This window comes from Danaus plexippus, chromosome 15 (assembly GCF_018135715.1).
Source record: "Danaus plexippus chromosome 15, MEX_DaPlex, whole genome shotgun sequence".
Taxonomy (NCBI): Eukaryota; Metazoa; Arthropoda; class Insecta; order Lepidoptera; family Nymphalidae; genus Danaus; species Danaus plexippus.
Genome location: NC_083547.1, coordinates 596,046 through 610,887, shown reverse-complemented (window position 1 = coordinate 610,887; position 14,842 = coordinate 596,046). Strand labels below are relative to the sequence as shown.

At 33.1% G+C, this 14,842-nt stretch overlaps 1 protein-coding gene across 1 annotated transcript; it reads right to left on the bottom strand.

Annotated features, from left to right (window-relative positions):
- Positions 1–287: 287 nt before the first annotated feature.
- Positions 288–8,668, bottom strand: LOC116766502 (gamma-aminobutyric acid receptor subunit beta-like). Its single transcript, XM_032656378.2, has 10 exons — positions 8,568–8,668; positions 6,749–6,864; positions 5,697–5,764; positions 4,173–4,318; positions 3,545–3,702; positions 3,033–3,148; positions 2,604–2,772; positions 1,835–2,077; positions 1,281–1,457; positions 288–830 (listed from the first exon to the last, which is right to left on the bottom strand). The coding sequence occupies exons 1-10, from the start codon at positions 8,666–8,668 to the stop codon at positions 655–657; spliced, it is 1,470 nt and encodes a 489-aa protein (XP_032512269.2). The 3' UTR covers positions 288–654.
- Between the last annotated feature and the right edge of the window lie 6,174 nt (positions 8,669–14,842).

Below are 14,842 nucleotides of genomic sequence, written 5' to 3'. Positions count from 1 at the left end.
TTGAAATGTTTGTAACTAAGTGATATTTTTACATAACTATTGAAATGATTCTCAAATAAAAAGACGAAAAGAATGTTGTATTCATTTATTTTTACATCAACCTTAGTTTAGTTCACGAACATGAAATTTCTAACAAAATTATTACATAATTATTGTGACATCGAATTTTTATTTATTTACAATAAATTTTTTAAACAAATAAACGCTAAGTTATTACTAAATACTACGCTGTCACTATCGTCTAGTCTAGTCTAACTCTAACGTACGTAAATAATATCTAACTGAACATAAATAATAATAGTCGTAAGTCAATTTAACATTATAATGTGATAAATATAAAAGCTATGTTTTAAAGCAATGTCAGTTATTAAAATTTTTTATAATACATTGAACATTTGGCAGTTTCGATAAATTTATTGAAGAAAAAATACTAATTATTAGTGTACTTTAAACATTAATTTAGATATAGGAGCTAGTTTTATGTGACTATATTATAAATTATCGCTACGTATTCTAAACGTCGTCGGTTCATGGGAATCGTGACGGAGCCTGGTAACATTCATAAATCAATTAAAATTAACATCTTCCTCACATTTACGCAACTAATATTATAAGCATAGCCCTTATATTTTATTAAGTTTTATTCACATTTAATTAGTCAAATATATAAAACACCCAGTACACTGAGTTGAAGATGAGGAAACATATCGGAAATATTACTCTGGAGTACGTGTCTATGACGTTCACGTCACGTATCTTCGGCATAGAAGCCTTGATGACCGTGGCGCCCTTCTTCAACGCGTGTATCATCTTCGGCTTGTTGGATCCATCTGGAAGAAGTTTTATATCGATGCACGGATACAAGGAAAGGGCACAATAAAATTCACAGTTTGTTTTTTTTTTTTTGAAGAAAAATTTGAAAAGATTTGCAATAAAACTTAAGTAATCTAGAAGAAAAGACATTGTAACATCAAACTGTTTGTCCGGCTGACGGCCGTAGGGACGAAGGCAGTTTTTTTAATTGGATGTAATGGGATTTTTTTTATCAAGTATGGTACATAGGAAATCACTAAATTCGTCATAGTAGATCTTATCCCTGGGGGTACATTGGAATGTAAAAACCATTGAATAATCAAGTAAATGAAACAAGAAATTAGTGTTGCATTTTTAACAAAGTTCCGCTTAACAAACTGTATCTTGTACTAATTATGTTCGTTTATTATAACTTAGATGGTTCCTATAGCCTAATCGATGTGTCCTGTACTATATAAATAACCAACTGGTATAGTTCCGGGAGTGGGTCCGCGTCCTGTATCGAAGGTTGTGGTCCCGCTGTATGCGGAGAGAGGGTGGTGCTCCGGAAGGTGCTAGAGGTCGTGATCGCAGCCCCGGCAGGGGGGACGCGCGGCCCCCGGGACACTCACGGAGAGCTATGATCTCCTCAGGGGACCGAGGACCTTCGAACCGTAACTTCGAATATATAACGCTCACCAACGATCCGACTGATTTCAATTTATTACTTTTATTAAATAAAAAATCAAACGTTTATAAAATTAAAAGAAAATCAGTTTAAAAAGTTGAAATTAATTTCAAACTTTATTATTTTGTTACGGGATCCATTATGATGCCAGCTCGGACATTCCCTTGATGTAGTGAAATGTTGCTTTCTTTGTATTTAGGAAATGTATGTAAAATAAGGATTGTTACTTTTGATCTTATTGAACATGGTGTCAGTCTACCCTCAACTAAAATGTTAGCTGACATATTTAAACAAATCACTTCCACTAAGTACTAGAGGAAGGAATTGTACAATTTAGTAAAATTTAATTTTCACCGCTTCTCAAATCCTTATCGACACTGGTGCTGGTGGGGACCTCTCTGTTCTTTAACTTGGCCCGTTTCCTGGCCCGCGCTCCCCAGTACGTGTAGTTGACGGCTGCGTACTCCAACAAGGCGGCGAATACGAACACGAAACACATCACCAGGTAGATGTCTATAGCCTTCACGTAGGAGATACGAGGAAGACTGCTGCGGACGCCCGTGCTGATCGTAGTCATTGTTAGAACGGTTGTTATACCTGAAGGAATTTATCAAGATTACTCACTGGCACATCACATTTGAAGTGGATGGCTGTGTACATTTAATTTTATTTATATTTTACAAATACTTTTTAATCAAGGGCTATCCCTCTTTTTCGTATAATATTATAAATGCAAATGTTCGTATGTTTTCGTCAGTTCTAACAGCAATTTAATAACCCTATTTATACAACATTTTGATGTACGTAGCTGTAGTGTTAGCTATTTTTAGTTCTAAATACTCTTTGGGGTCGCGGAGGAACCCGCTTGAAAAAAGTAGTATTTTAGAGGTTCAATTTAAAATAAACATTTAATTTCCTAACATATTAGCCTATGGCCGTAAAAAGTTTTTAAGACTTCGCTACGCCGAAGCTCTTTTGCGGATTGTGGTTACATTTCTTGCTCATAAGGTGAATGTACGTATCTAAGGAGGATTCACATGTATCTGATATTAAAATATTGAGGATTTTTTTTATTCTATATCTATAGACGAGAGCTACGATATTAACTTAATTAAATACTGACCCAAAGCAACTCTGGCCGAAGTAGCTTCATGATTGATCCAAAACGAGACCCAGGACAGCATCACAATCAAAATACTGGGCAAATAGGTTTGAAACACAAAATAACCTATGTTCCGACGCAACTTGAAGCTTAAAGACAGTCTCTGATAGACGCCTGTCGCCAACTTCTCCTGGAATGTCACAAGTCTATAATAAACGACTTTTGTGAGGTAATTAGTAAGTTCTGAAATGTTTAGACACTGTGTGGTTTACAAAAGGGGATAAGTTTTAGTTTGTAAGGTAAAAGTTATTTAATTAGTGCTTAATCTTCATCGTCGTCCATAAACTACAGACCTGGGCGGTGTAATACTTAAATTATATTAAATCAATTATGATATAACATCGAGAACTTGTTTTACATAGTGAATGAATTTCGGAAGATTGTAAAAACCTTTCGGTCGTTAGTTTCATGTCCTAATATAGAGAATTGTGGTAGCTCTGCATCCTCGACTCCACGGACTGGTGTATCCTTCCAGTACATCACCACATCGGAGACTGTGTATCCATCTGTATCACGAACAGAACTTTAGGATGCTGTCTATTGTCAGGTGCATTAATAGAAATAGTGAAGTACGAAAATATAAAGCAATAGGTTTGCAAATAGTTTTAGTTAGTTTCTTATTAGCAAGTTTCCCTAATACTTAATTGTAATGCGATCTATCGTCATAAATTTCTCTAATAGTTGCCAAACAAACAATCAAGATCGATTCCATTAATAGTGCGAGCCGCAATGCAGAGCTGGGTCTGCTTGATGGCAACTATGCCAACGCAAACAATCCCAAATATCAATTATGCCATGACGACCGATCTCCAAGACGTGTTCCAAGAATGCAGCTTCTATCGAGGAAGTTGCATTCCCTGGACGGCGCGATGTCTTAACGTATTATAAGTATGGAGTCACACAGCTTTCGATCTCGACGGTGCAGTTCTGACTATCCAGGGGGTAGTAATGTAGGTCCATCATGCAGGCCAGGGTCGCCGTGAACCTCATGCCGTATGTCACGCCACCGTCACCGCCCAGTCTCACCAGCTTGTTGCGTTCCGTCACGTCGTGGAGAAAACTACGAGTTTATAGATTATATACTTATCATACTTATATTTGAATTCTGTCTCATATTTTGCAGATAAAACTACACACACATATACACAGTCTGAGCGATTTGACGATGTATTAAAAAAAATATTATAAATATATCTTGTAAATAAAATGTCTTTTTATTTTATTTTTTATTGATAAAATATTTGTATTATTTATCTCTGTAAGCAATAAATGATTTTTGCTTAAGATTTTAATTTTCTTGTAAAATAATGGAATACACACAATTTTCTTGTATGTAGTGGGAACAAGCTTACTTGTTTATTCTTATACAGTTGTCCCATTTTAAATGACTTTATTGTTATTAGTAAATGCTATTGATTAAAAATTACTCATTAATTTCACTTATATTTCACTTCGTAACAAATAAATAATCTATTTCTGTCCTGAAATGAAAGTATATCGCAGAAAAAATTCAAAATGACCCGACATTACCTATTTTTATCATTCGCGAAGAAAGTATCCGGAACCCATATCTTATCAGCGAAGTCTCCCGACAAAGTGAGAACCTCGTCCTGCATCCCGAAACCTAATCTTTCATCCTTCCAATACTGATTTAGATACAGGGTGATTGTGTAATCCTGTAAGATAACAAATATTTATCATCTGTATAATATCATTGTTACACGCGGCATACAAAAATTGCCGAGCACTTTATTATCGGAAAAAAAATCATAAAACATTCGTTCCTTAATCTTCTATATTAAAATGGATTAGTGAAAAATTGCAAAATTATAAGAGCTTTTGATAAAGCTATCTCTTTTTTGTATTAATAATATTTAGACGTTGATCACAAAATACATTGGATCTTCAATCAAGCATCTTATTAAAACTAAATATATGAAACGAATATAAGTCTCTCGATGAAATTACAACCAACCGAATGAAATCGTTAAAATAAAAGCTTATCTTATCAATTAACAAAATATTTAAAAGTCATATTAAGCCCTCCGGATAACAAACTCGAGTCTAGATGCTTTCGATATTAACGAGGTTTCAGGTTCGAAAAACGCTAGTTAAAATTTTAATGCAAGTGTTAGCTCCACATTGTAGGACAGATCATTTATTTCTTGAATGTCTTTAGTTTTAAAATATATTAATCTAAAATCTAAATGATGCTGATATTTTTAGGATTACTGCGCGTATTTTTTTATTGTAAAAACTACATATTCCCGAGTTTCGGTTACTTTGCAGCAACCGTGATCACGGTCAGACGAGATGTGAATGTCTTTCTGTTGTTCTTGTGGAACCAAAACGTCGGGTGTATGTAGTTCTTAAAATAATAAAATACACGTAGTAATCCGAAAAATATAACCTTCATTTAAATGAATACTCGCGAAATTCTTAGATCTCATTATATTAATCTATATTTGGTGGCCCGCCATTATATTCTACAACCTATTTTTCTCGTAGTTATGTAAGTGTTTACGGAGGAGGTAAGATCTGAGAGCTGATCCGCTGATGTAGCTGCGGTCACCTCGATGTATGTCAAGTGACGGCCTTGCTCTCTTTAGCTATTAAAAGCATAATGAATTACAATGAGCCATCGAGTGTTTGGACTCAAAGCGATCTCCTCCACTATCATAACGTTGACGTGACGGGTTTTAAAACTGCAACGAGAGATTGATTACGTGCATGCATCTTTTTTATAACCGAATTACACGAGTCGGCGATGGATCACCCAGACAATGTTGTGCGAAGAACATGATGGAAGTTGAACATATTGGAATTTTAAAAGATTACATTGCATTTTTATTTATTTTTCACTCCAAGCGGCGGCTAACGGATACCAAAAAATTTACTTTTATTTTTATCTGTCAAATACATAACCGTTATTGTTTTTAAATAAACTGTGTTAGAATTTGAATAGAAACTCATTTTCTTCATAAAATACGATCCTTTGTAAAATTTCGAGTGAGATTTTAAAATATATATCGTAATAAAACTTTCTAAACTCACCATATTTACTTCTGAGATAGCGTCGAAGCTAGCTATGGTGAGGTCCATTCCAACGTAGAGGGGCTCCCCTGTGAAGTAATATCATTTGAAAATCCAACATCAACATGCAGAGTAAGACGCTGACAAATCAAATAAACTGAATTCAATATATCAGCTGCAACTGGAACTTTAAACAGATTGCCGTTCTCTCCTAGGCTTACGTCTTCCGTTTGCTCGCTTCAAATAAGTTGACATAGCATTCCTCGTTACGAATATTGTAAGACTGAGGCAGTCACTTATAATTATTGCCATACTAATATACTACGTGATTTTAGATGTATTAAATAATTCCAAGAATGTATGTGAGAGAAAGTCTGGTATAAGGGATTGCAAATTAAAGTGGAAACTTATAACTCCAACGTAATTTTTAACGCCATATTGTTTTCATTGTGTATTCTATCCCATTTGGTATTTTCATTATAAAATCTACCGATCTGGTCTTAGAGTGTAACTATAAATAACTAATATACCTAGTATTTGTAAAACGTGGTTCATATTCCTAATTTAGGTATCTATGATTAATATTTTTAAAGTTTTTGACAGTTCTTTTAAATTTATATTGTTGAAATGTGTGAATTAAAATGTGTGTATGTCGGCTAAAATGTACTGCAGAATAAAATAGACCATTGTATTCGGTGTGTTATAAGAATTGAAATCATGAAAGTTGTACTCAAAATACGGATATTTGTAATGATAGAGAAGAGAGAAATTGTTGAAAGGATTCTTAAATATATTATTATGTTAGTTTTAGTTCCCATAATATATTTTTTTTCTTCAATCAAGTCTTATGTAAGACGAATGAATATTCCAAATTACAGCATCAGTTGATTAAATTGAAGAAAGGTCGTTTCTCATATTGTGTTGATAATAACTAACTCCAATATAACTGTGTAAAACATGTCGATAAGTTCTTAATAAAATGAACACCTATTAGTTTTTCTTATATTTATAATGAATTTTCCAGACTTTCACTTAAGATGGTTCAATATTGTATGTTTTTCAAACTTAGTTACCTCCGAAATTTGGTCTCAGACGTATGTCATATCCGTCGAGGATGCGTGACACCGTCTGCGTGACGTTCTGGAGACGGTCCACAGCCTCCGAACGATCAGCTCTCACAGACGAACATCTTTGAATATTACCTCTAAGTCTTAATTTTTAATTAATATACAACTGTGTTAAAGGAACATTTAATTGAGGAGTCAATGTATGCAAAATTAAAAAGCATCTATCTGTTTTTATGACGCGAAAGCTACAAAAAATCAAACAAAATATATAGCTAATTTTCGGATTAATATATTGTAGTTCACAATAGTTTTATAAAATTGTTGTTATTCTATAAGTCATGATGAGGGGATCAATTGGAGTGACCTCTAACTCTATGTTTCATGATGAAGCAAGTACCTACATGAAATCATAAATGCCTTGGAAGATAAAACATGACAAGTATTTTGAGTAATCAGATGTCTTTAAAGATTGGAATCTCTCCTTAATTTAATCAAAATAAATATCTATAAATATTTTAACATTTCAATCATTGCTATTATTTCAAATTGGATAGTTACAAACTTAACAATTGAAAAGTCGTGAAAGAACTTCGATAGTTCGGTAATAATATTATTTTAATAGAGGCTTTCAATATGTCTCATGATTTGTTTGTTCTTTTCTGAAGACGAAACAACAGTAGCTTTGTAAGTCATGGTCTGTGACGGCTGATGACCAAACACAAGTTAAGGAGCCTATCTTTTACACTGACAAGAAAAAATCACATTACAGCAAAATTTCAATACATCACATATGTGTATAATGTATTTATATATTAATATTTATGTGGTAAAGTTGTTTTAACTTACAGGTTTAGTGATATGATAGATTTTATCGCTTCAAAACATTCTCAAATTTCATGACTATTCTAATACATATTAAAAAAAATATAAATAATGTACTCTGCATGTTTTTGTGTAAATTTTAATTATCATAATACTATATTATTGAAAGAAACAAAAATAAAATTCTTAACGAGTTGAATTTATATGATTTTCTCATAGATCTAAGCCTTATTGAAGTGTTGTAAGTATTTAAGTATCCTTCAGTTTTATGTAAATCGAGATAGTTTATATCCTTGTACAGGTAGCCGCATGTACTGAGCACGCGTGTGTCGTGCTGTTTGTATATCCCAGTAATTACATCGTCGGATCCCTTTTAAATTACATCTAGAGGTATCTTAATAACGAAGGCTCGGATAGAATTACCATTTAGGGAGACGAAGCTCTGAATATAATGAGATATTAGTTATAAGGTCTCTATGGCACGAGCGTTACTTCTGATGCTGTTTTAAAAACTTGATATTTAATTCTTACGTAATATAATCGTGATATCTTTATAAATCTTTTAATTTAAATACATTTTTGTCGTTTTTTAGTTTCTATGATAATATTTCTCATCGTTTCATTCTTCTGTCAATGTGAACTCAAGTCAGCGATGCAGATGCCGGCGGCCGTCGGGTCGGGTTAGAACATTTCTACCCTATTTCCGCTTTAGTAAAGTACCAAATATAACTAAATAGTAGTTTAATTAAAAATTCTTAAAACAAACTATTTACATCAAATACTTAAATTATTTTACCATGTATTATATTTAATTGCATAAAATATAAAAAAAACTTTAATTCTTCGTATTTTTGCTAATAATATTATATTATGATAGTTTAAAGTAACTTTTAATGTATATATATAATTAAAAATAATAAAAAAACATTATGTATCCTTAGAAAACTTTTGCTTTTGTGCAAATATATATACATACATTTTTAGTTTCTATGGATATACTCACCGTGCTGGAGCCAAAGAAAATAAGATCGCCAGCATGATCATAAGAACCGGGAAGAACTGCTGCAGGCGGTGTGGAGGCGCGGGTGACACCCTCGCGGTCATCACACTGCCGCTTCATCGCGCGTTCACCCACACATTATACATCGGACGAGCTTCGACTCGCGGACTTCAAAACTTCCATCACCTCGACGTATGGAGTTACGGAAGTGACTTGTTCTGATGCAGGAATCCGTAGCGGCCGCGGCGACGAGAGCGCGCGGAGTGACGTCGCGCGTGCGCCCCGCGGCTCCAAACAACACTTTTCGTCTCCCATACTTGTACTCGTACTTTCTTATCCCTCCTAAATCCTTACGCCTCTTTCCTGTGTCTTTAACACGATAAATATTATGTATACAACCATACAACTCATATTGTACCTTTATAAAAAGGTTGAAGTATTTGAAAATATTATCAATTTAAATTATATAGACATTTAATAATCTTAAAGTATGTTTGTATGTGCCGTTAGATTCAAACTAGGTATAGAGCTAGGTGTACACTGATTGCAGGTAGGCGGTGTGTGGTACAATAAATGTTACAGCCGGCGGTTGCGGAAGCTATTCGCCGAGGCGTAGATTAGAAACGTCAACATGCATCTCTCCATATACATCTCGTTTGTGTACACAGCTTTATGAAACTAACTTCTATATCAACCTACCTAAACATTTGTCACTTCATATACATCCACTTGTCTTATTACTCTTAATTTTGAATTGGTAATATATTAACATGGATTTAGATTTTATTAATCGAATTACTGAAAAATAATTATGTTCATAAACGGATATAATATAATTCTAAATTCGAACAAAAGGTTTCATATCTAAATATAAATGTATGTAAAACACTTGGATGCCACTTATACAACATTTCCCTACATACGCATTACACGAGACAGTAGACAAAAAAATGTAATTTCTTCGATTGTTTCGGTTTTATATTTTTTCCGAGCCAATAGGCTGAATAAAACGATCCCTTCGTATTGAGAATCGAAATTCGCTGGATACCAGGACTCCGAAGACAACGCTATTGACGCGTGAAGGAAACCTCTCGCAGAGAGGTGGCGAAACAATAAATATGTGCCTCATAATAAAAATTATGTTACTATAATATTAAATTATATTGTAGCGTGTGTGACAGATACAACTGATACTGAGGGCTGTTTATACAGATAACGTAAAATATATCACGATACAAAATATACTTAGCTATCACGATACAAAATATACTTATCAACGTTTTAATATCACAGTCTGTATAAGAAATAAATTGGTTTGTTTTAAATTGTATTTAATCTGTGATTTTGGTTAAAAAAATTAAAAACACTCTAAAATGTACATCACATGTAAGTAATAGAGTAACGGCCATAATGTAGGTTTAACTGCGGAATTCCTCGAGTAAAACGCCTACTTTATATAATGTGATCTTCCACGTTGCTAGTGTTTCACTCAGACGGCCTTTTAAATGACTTCATCATTTACGTACTCTGGTAGACCCACATTACTCGGGATGAAGGAAATAAAAACTTGTAGATAATTGCATCAACATTCTACTCTTTACAGCTTAGTTTTTTTCGGTTACTTCAGCGGAACATCTACGATAATTGGTCGCGTGTTAATTCGGTATAAAGACTTCACTTCTTCTTTATTGGTAAGAATAATAACAGTTATTGTGAAATACATATGTAGCCATTTGACGTCAATTTCCAAACTTCAATGGAGTGCCAAAATAGCATTACGTTGCTTACCTACATACGATATTGCAATCAACGTTGTCAGTTTGGTGAGCCGTCTACCGGTCTGTTGTTCCTGTGAAAGAACTCATTTAGCTATTTAGCTCCGAAATAAATTAATGTTACATGTAGAGGAGAGACGAGACGTAAAATTATATGTTTTAAACGTGACGTTTGATGTCATTTTAAAGAAATTATCCATTGTGGTCTTATATCTCTTAATACATATATGTAGTCATGAAGATTATGCTTTATTAGAGTAATGTCTACCCGAAAAAAAACCTTAAATATTATTGAAGTAGATGGTTACTTTAGAATATATACGAGCTGTTGAATTACGCAAAAACTTAACGGGCAGAAGAACAATCTGATGTAGTTTTATTAACCTGTATGAGGTAACAGATTCCTCAAATTCCTCTCCTGTACATACCGACAGCTGTTGAAAGTTTTACTAGATATAACAAAGTTGCGATTGGTTTTTGAATGTATCGCGAGGTAGGCGCATGCGTGACTTTGAAGTCGAGTAGATAGGAGGCTGGCTCTCAGCGCGCGAACTGGGAAGACGATTCTAGCCGATCAAAGCACCACACACGACATTCATTAATTAAAACAAGTCTTAAACTATCGACTGTCACAAACTATGATAGCAACACTCCTCGCCGTCTCCGTGGCTTACTGGTGAGTCAACTTCTGTTACAATTCTGTTTATTTTAGTTTTCCTGTTGTTGTTAATTTATCAGTTAATGTAATGCGAGAGTTTTAAAAATCTTACTATTCGATTATTTGAAATTATATTTAATTGAAGCGAAATGTCAGCGTCCTTAGACGTTCTTTCTGTGTTAAAGATATCAAGTTCCGTGTTCTTCGAGACGGACTCAACAGAAATTAATGGATTGTCTCATATTACATTATCATTTTATTAAAAATAATGCTGACATCTTGGTCGACTAAATCTTATGTCTATTTGAATAATATTATAATAATTATAAACTTATATGTGTAGAAGTATAAAATATATGAAGTATAGCGTCCCACGTCTGGTTATAAATAATTTCGGGTTTTAAAATTCAAACGAGATTACATTATAACTAAATTTTAACAACTCGCCCGCTTAAGGTTACGGTGACAAGTGAATTCGTTCAAAAACAGTTCCTTTTTAAATTACTTACTTGTTTTACTTAATAAAAAAATTTCATTAATGTAAAATCAAGAACGAATCTTTGTTTCTACCTGAATGTATATATTGAATAATATATAAGACAGTCTAAAGGTAAAAGGAGAAATTTAGAGTTGAACTTAAATATTGTCTTATTAAGTTGATTATGACTAAATAGGATCCGGCTTCAGCTGCATATTGTTCCGACAAATAAATCCGACTCCGTCTTTTAACTTCGTCCTAATTATGTTACGGCGATTTTAAGTTAAAAGCCTGACTAACATACGTATATATTTTTCTTTAAATTTCAATGAAATCTAAAACAGTAAAAACCTTAAGGTTTAAACGAATTTAGCGATTTTCAAGCAAGTTTCACGTCTGTCTTTTCCGCAGATACATCGAATCTTTCAAGTGAGAGTAAAATCTTTAAAGATGGCTAGAATTTAAGGGTTGATAAGATGGTAATAAAAGCTCGCATTAACGTAACTCGATTCACGAACATCCCTCCTCGCGTGTTTTATTCAATTTATTTTTTACGCCACTTCAGATTTACAAATACCTTATAAAGTGCGTTACGTTCAGATACCAATTCTTCATCTAATGTGTTGCACAATAACTGGAGTGTTTCGTGTCCGTTTATATGAGAACGTCCGATGATGTGTAAGTTAAAACAAGTTTTATATAAGTTCAGTCTACTTACTTATTATAATTATACATAAACTAATACGTTCAGCACCAGTTCCTTGAAGTGTAAATTTTTAATGAGACAAAGCATTGGGGAATTAAAACACAAACGATATTTATTCGTGTGTATTATGATACGGAATATTAAGATGTAAAACAAATGCTTCTCAACTATAATTAAAATAAATTTAATAGCATAATATTTAGGTTAGAAATAAATCCAGTCGAATAAACCTTAATGTTAGTATACGCAGCGTCCTGGCAAAGCTAGAAATATTCTTATTATTCGCATTATTGATATATGTACCCGAGAAATGTCTTAGTTATTGTAGTTGCTAATTTCCTCACACCCCGTTACATCCTTCCGCGTTGAGTTGGGTGGATGACATACAGCGACGTCTCCAACAGCAATCACACAAACGTCGAGCACGGATGCGGATATCATTGGCTTTATCATCGTTCATAATTTACCAAGTGCTATTGATGGATCGGCCTGATTCATGGACTGAACAGCGAACTGCATCACAGTCGAGAAACTAATCGAATATAATGCCAATAGTTTTATAAATAAAAAGTTTGAATATCTGATATCACAAAGCGCTTTGTAATCTAACCCCTGTTCCTACAGCATCTTTTACCAAACGATTTTTACGAGTCTTAAATAGGTACTGGATTTTATTTCATTCGTTCGTAACTTAATATCAGATAAATCAAATTTATTGATATATTCTATTTGCGCGACATATATTGATAGTTTTTTTATGACAGTATAATATAAATGCTCGCTGTATATATTTACTATTTTGTAAAAGAGTGTGCGAGACAAGTGCAGTGCACAGAATTCAATAAAAGAACGTTATCGGTCCGCCTGAAGGCTTCTTGAGATATGGCCTCCCCGCTTGTTATCGCACAATGCGTGGAAGTCCTTTCACAGACCCTAAACATTTTAGGAATATTGAAATTTACGCGAAGCTTTGAGTGTGTTTTTAAGACGATGTGACGATTTTATAAATAGAGTTACGGGTCAAACGATACGTCTCATTTAATTATCCTCTTTGAGCTTTGCGTTTCTCAAAACGATGTTCGTTCGAATTCTTCATACAAACGGAAGTTTGATGATTTCTTAGTTCTCGTAGATTGTTTGATTATAATTATATATATATTGAAAGGAATTAAAAGAAGACTCGTATATCAAAAATACGCATCAAATGATAGCAGGACGACAGTACCGGGAATCGAGGAGAACGTCCCTCAGGGCTCAATTGTACCGCCATTTCTATTTCATATTAACATAGATAACCTTATTATGCTTTCAAATTTGGAATTTTTTGCTGTGAAATATTCCTAAAATACCGTCATAAAAAATGCGTTCTAATAAAATATTTTATTTTTGAATGATTCCATAAAAGTATATATCAATTATTTTATTAAACAATTCGTTTTTTAATAAATAAATTAATTAGTTAACTGTCATTTAAAAAAAATACATATAAATATATTTAGATCTGCAGCAGAACCGTTTGGTAAATTCTATAAAAAAAACTTTGTGTAATTGTAAACAACGAGTATATTATATTTCTTATAATTATTAGGAACTTTACATATTACAACGAAACGTCAAATCTGTCTCAATAGAAGAGAACTAGCTACCTGTTTATATACCTTTCTTATTTTCACTATAAAAATACGGGCCTGGTCAAAGTTAGAGCAAGATCTTCATACAGTTGGTTGTAAAAATATCTGTCCTAAATAAAAGATAAAAAAACTATTCTTTTATGAGACGGTAGACCGCTCGGAGTACGACTATGACACCATAAGGGCTCTTGACATTGACAGCATGCAGTTTTCTAATAAAATTGGCAGTTTGTCAAGTCCGCGCAGACTTTAAGAACGTAGGCCCTTAATTCTAGATACCTATATATATACCTAAATTAATTAAGTAATATATATAAAATAATATAAATATATAAGCGTTTTTAAATTACTCTTCAAAATAAATATTTCATATATTATGATTAATATACGCCAAGTTATAAATTTTAGTATTTTTGCACTTGATCTCTGTCAGATTAGATGTATTCTATTATCTTGTACGTACACCAATTGTATGCGAGTGACATGCTAGAGCAGACCTGATTGTAATTTCTGAACAGGGAATTGAATGTTTTATTCAGAAAGGGATTTATACTATTTGTTGCACAAAACTAAATTGCATAGACAACGAAATACAACAGCGGTATTGTGTTACATGGGCTAGAAAATAGGAACGTATTGCTTGGTTTGAGCACTATACTGCTACCTTTTCCAGACGGGTGGACGAGGTGAAAGGAGTTGTCATTTGAAAATAATTATGCTAATATAAAAAATGTAAACATTTACAGTAGGTAACTATACTTACACTCACAGACACACACACTTCCTACAACATACACACTTCCTGTAGTTACGCTCATTAGGAACTTCGTTATACGGTTATCGATACACAGATGTTAAAAATTAGTTTTTGTTTTTGATAAAATTATTGTTAAGCACAACTTTATTGCACAAGCCAATATATGTTATTGTTTGGTATAAAGATTATTTAAATTGTAGGATTTACTAAACCTCTAGTAGAATACTTAAAAAAAGAAATATTATTAATCTTTTCATGTTATTAAAAATATTA

Excerpts from the sequence above, each read along its gene's own strand:
- LOC116766502 (XM_032656378.2), bottom strand. The coding sequence starts at position 8,668 with ATGACCGCGAGGGTGTCACCCGCGCCTCCACACCGCCTGCAGCAGTTC. Across the intron at positions 4,319-5,696 it reads CTATCTCAGAAGTAAATATG|GATTACACAATCACCCTGTA; the intron begins GTGAGTTTAGAA and ends GTTATCTTACAG. Across the intron at positions 831-1,280 it reads CCACTCCCGGAACTATACCA|ATGGATCCAACAAGCCGAAG; the intron begins GTTGGTTATTTA and ends AACTTCTTCCAG.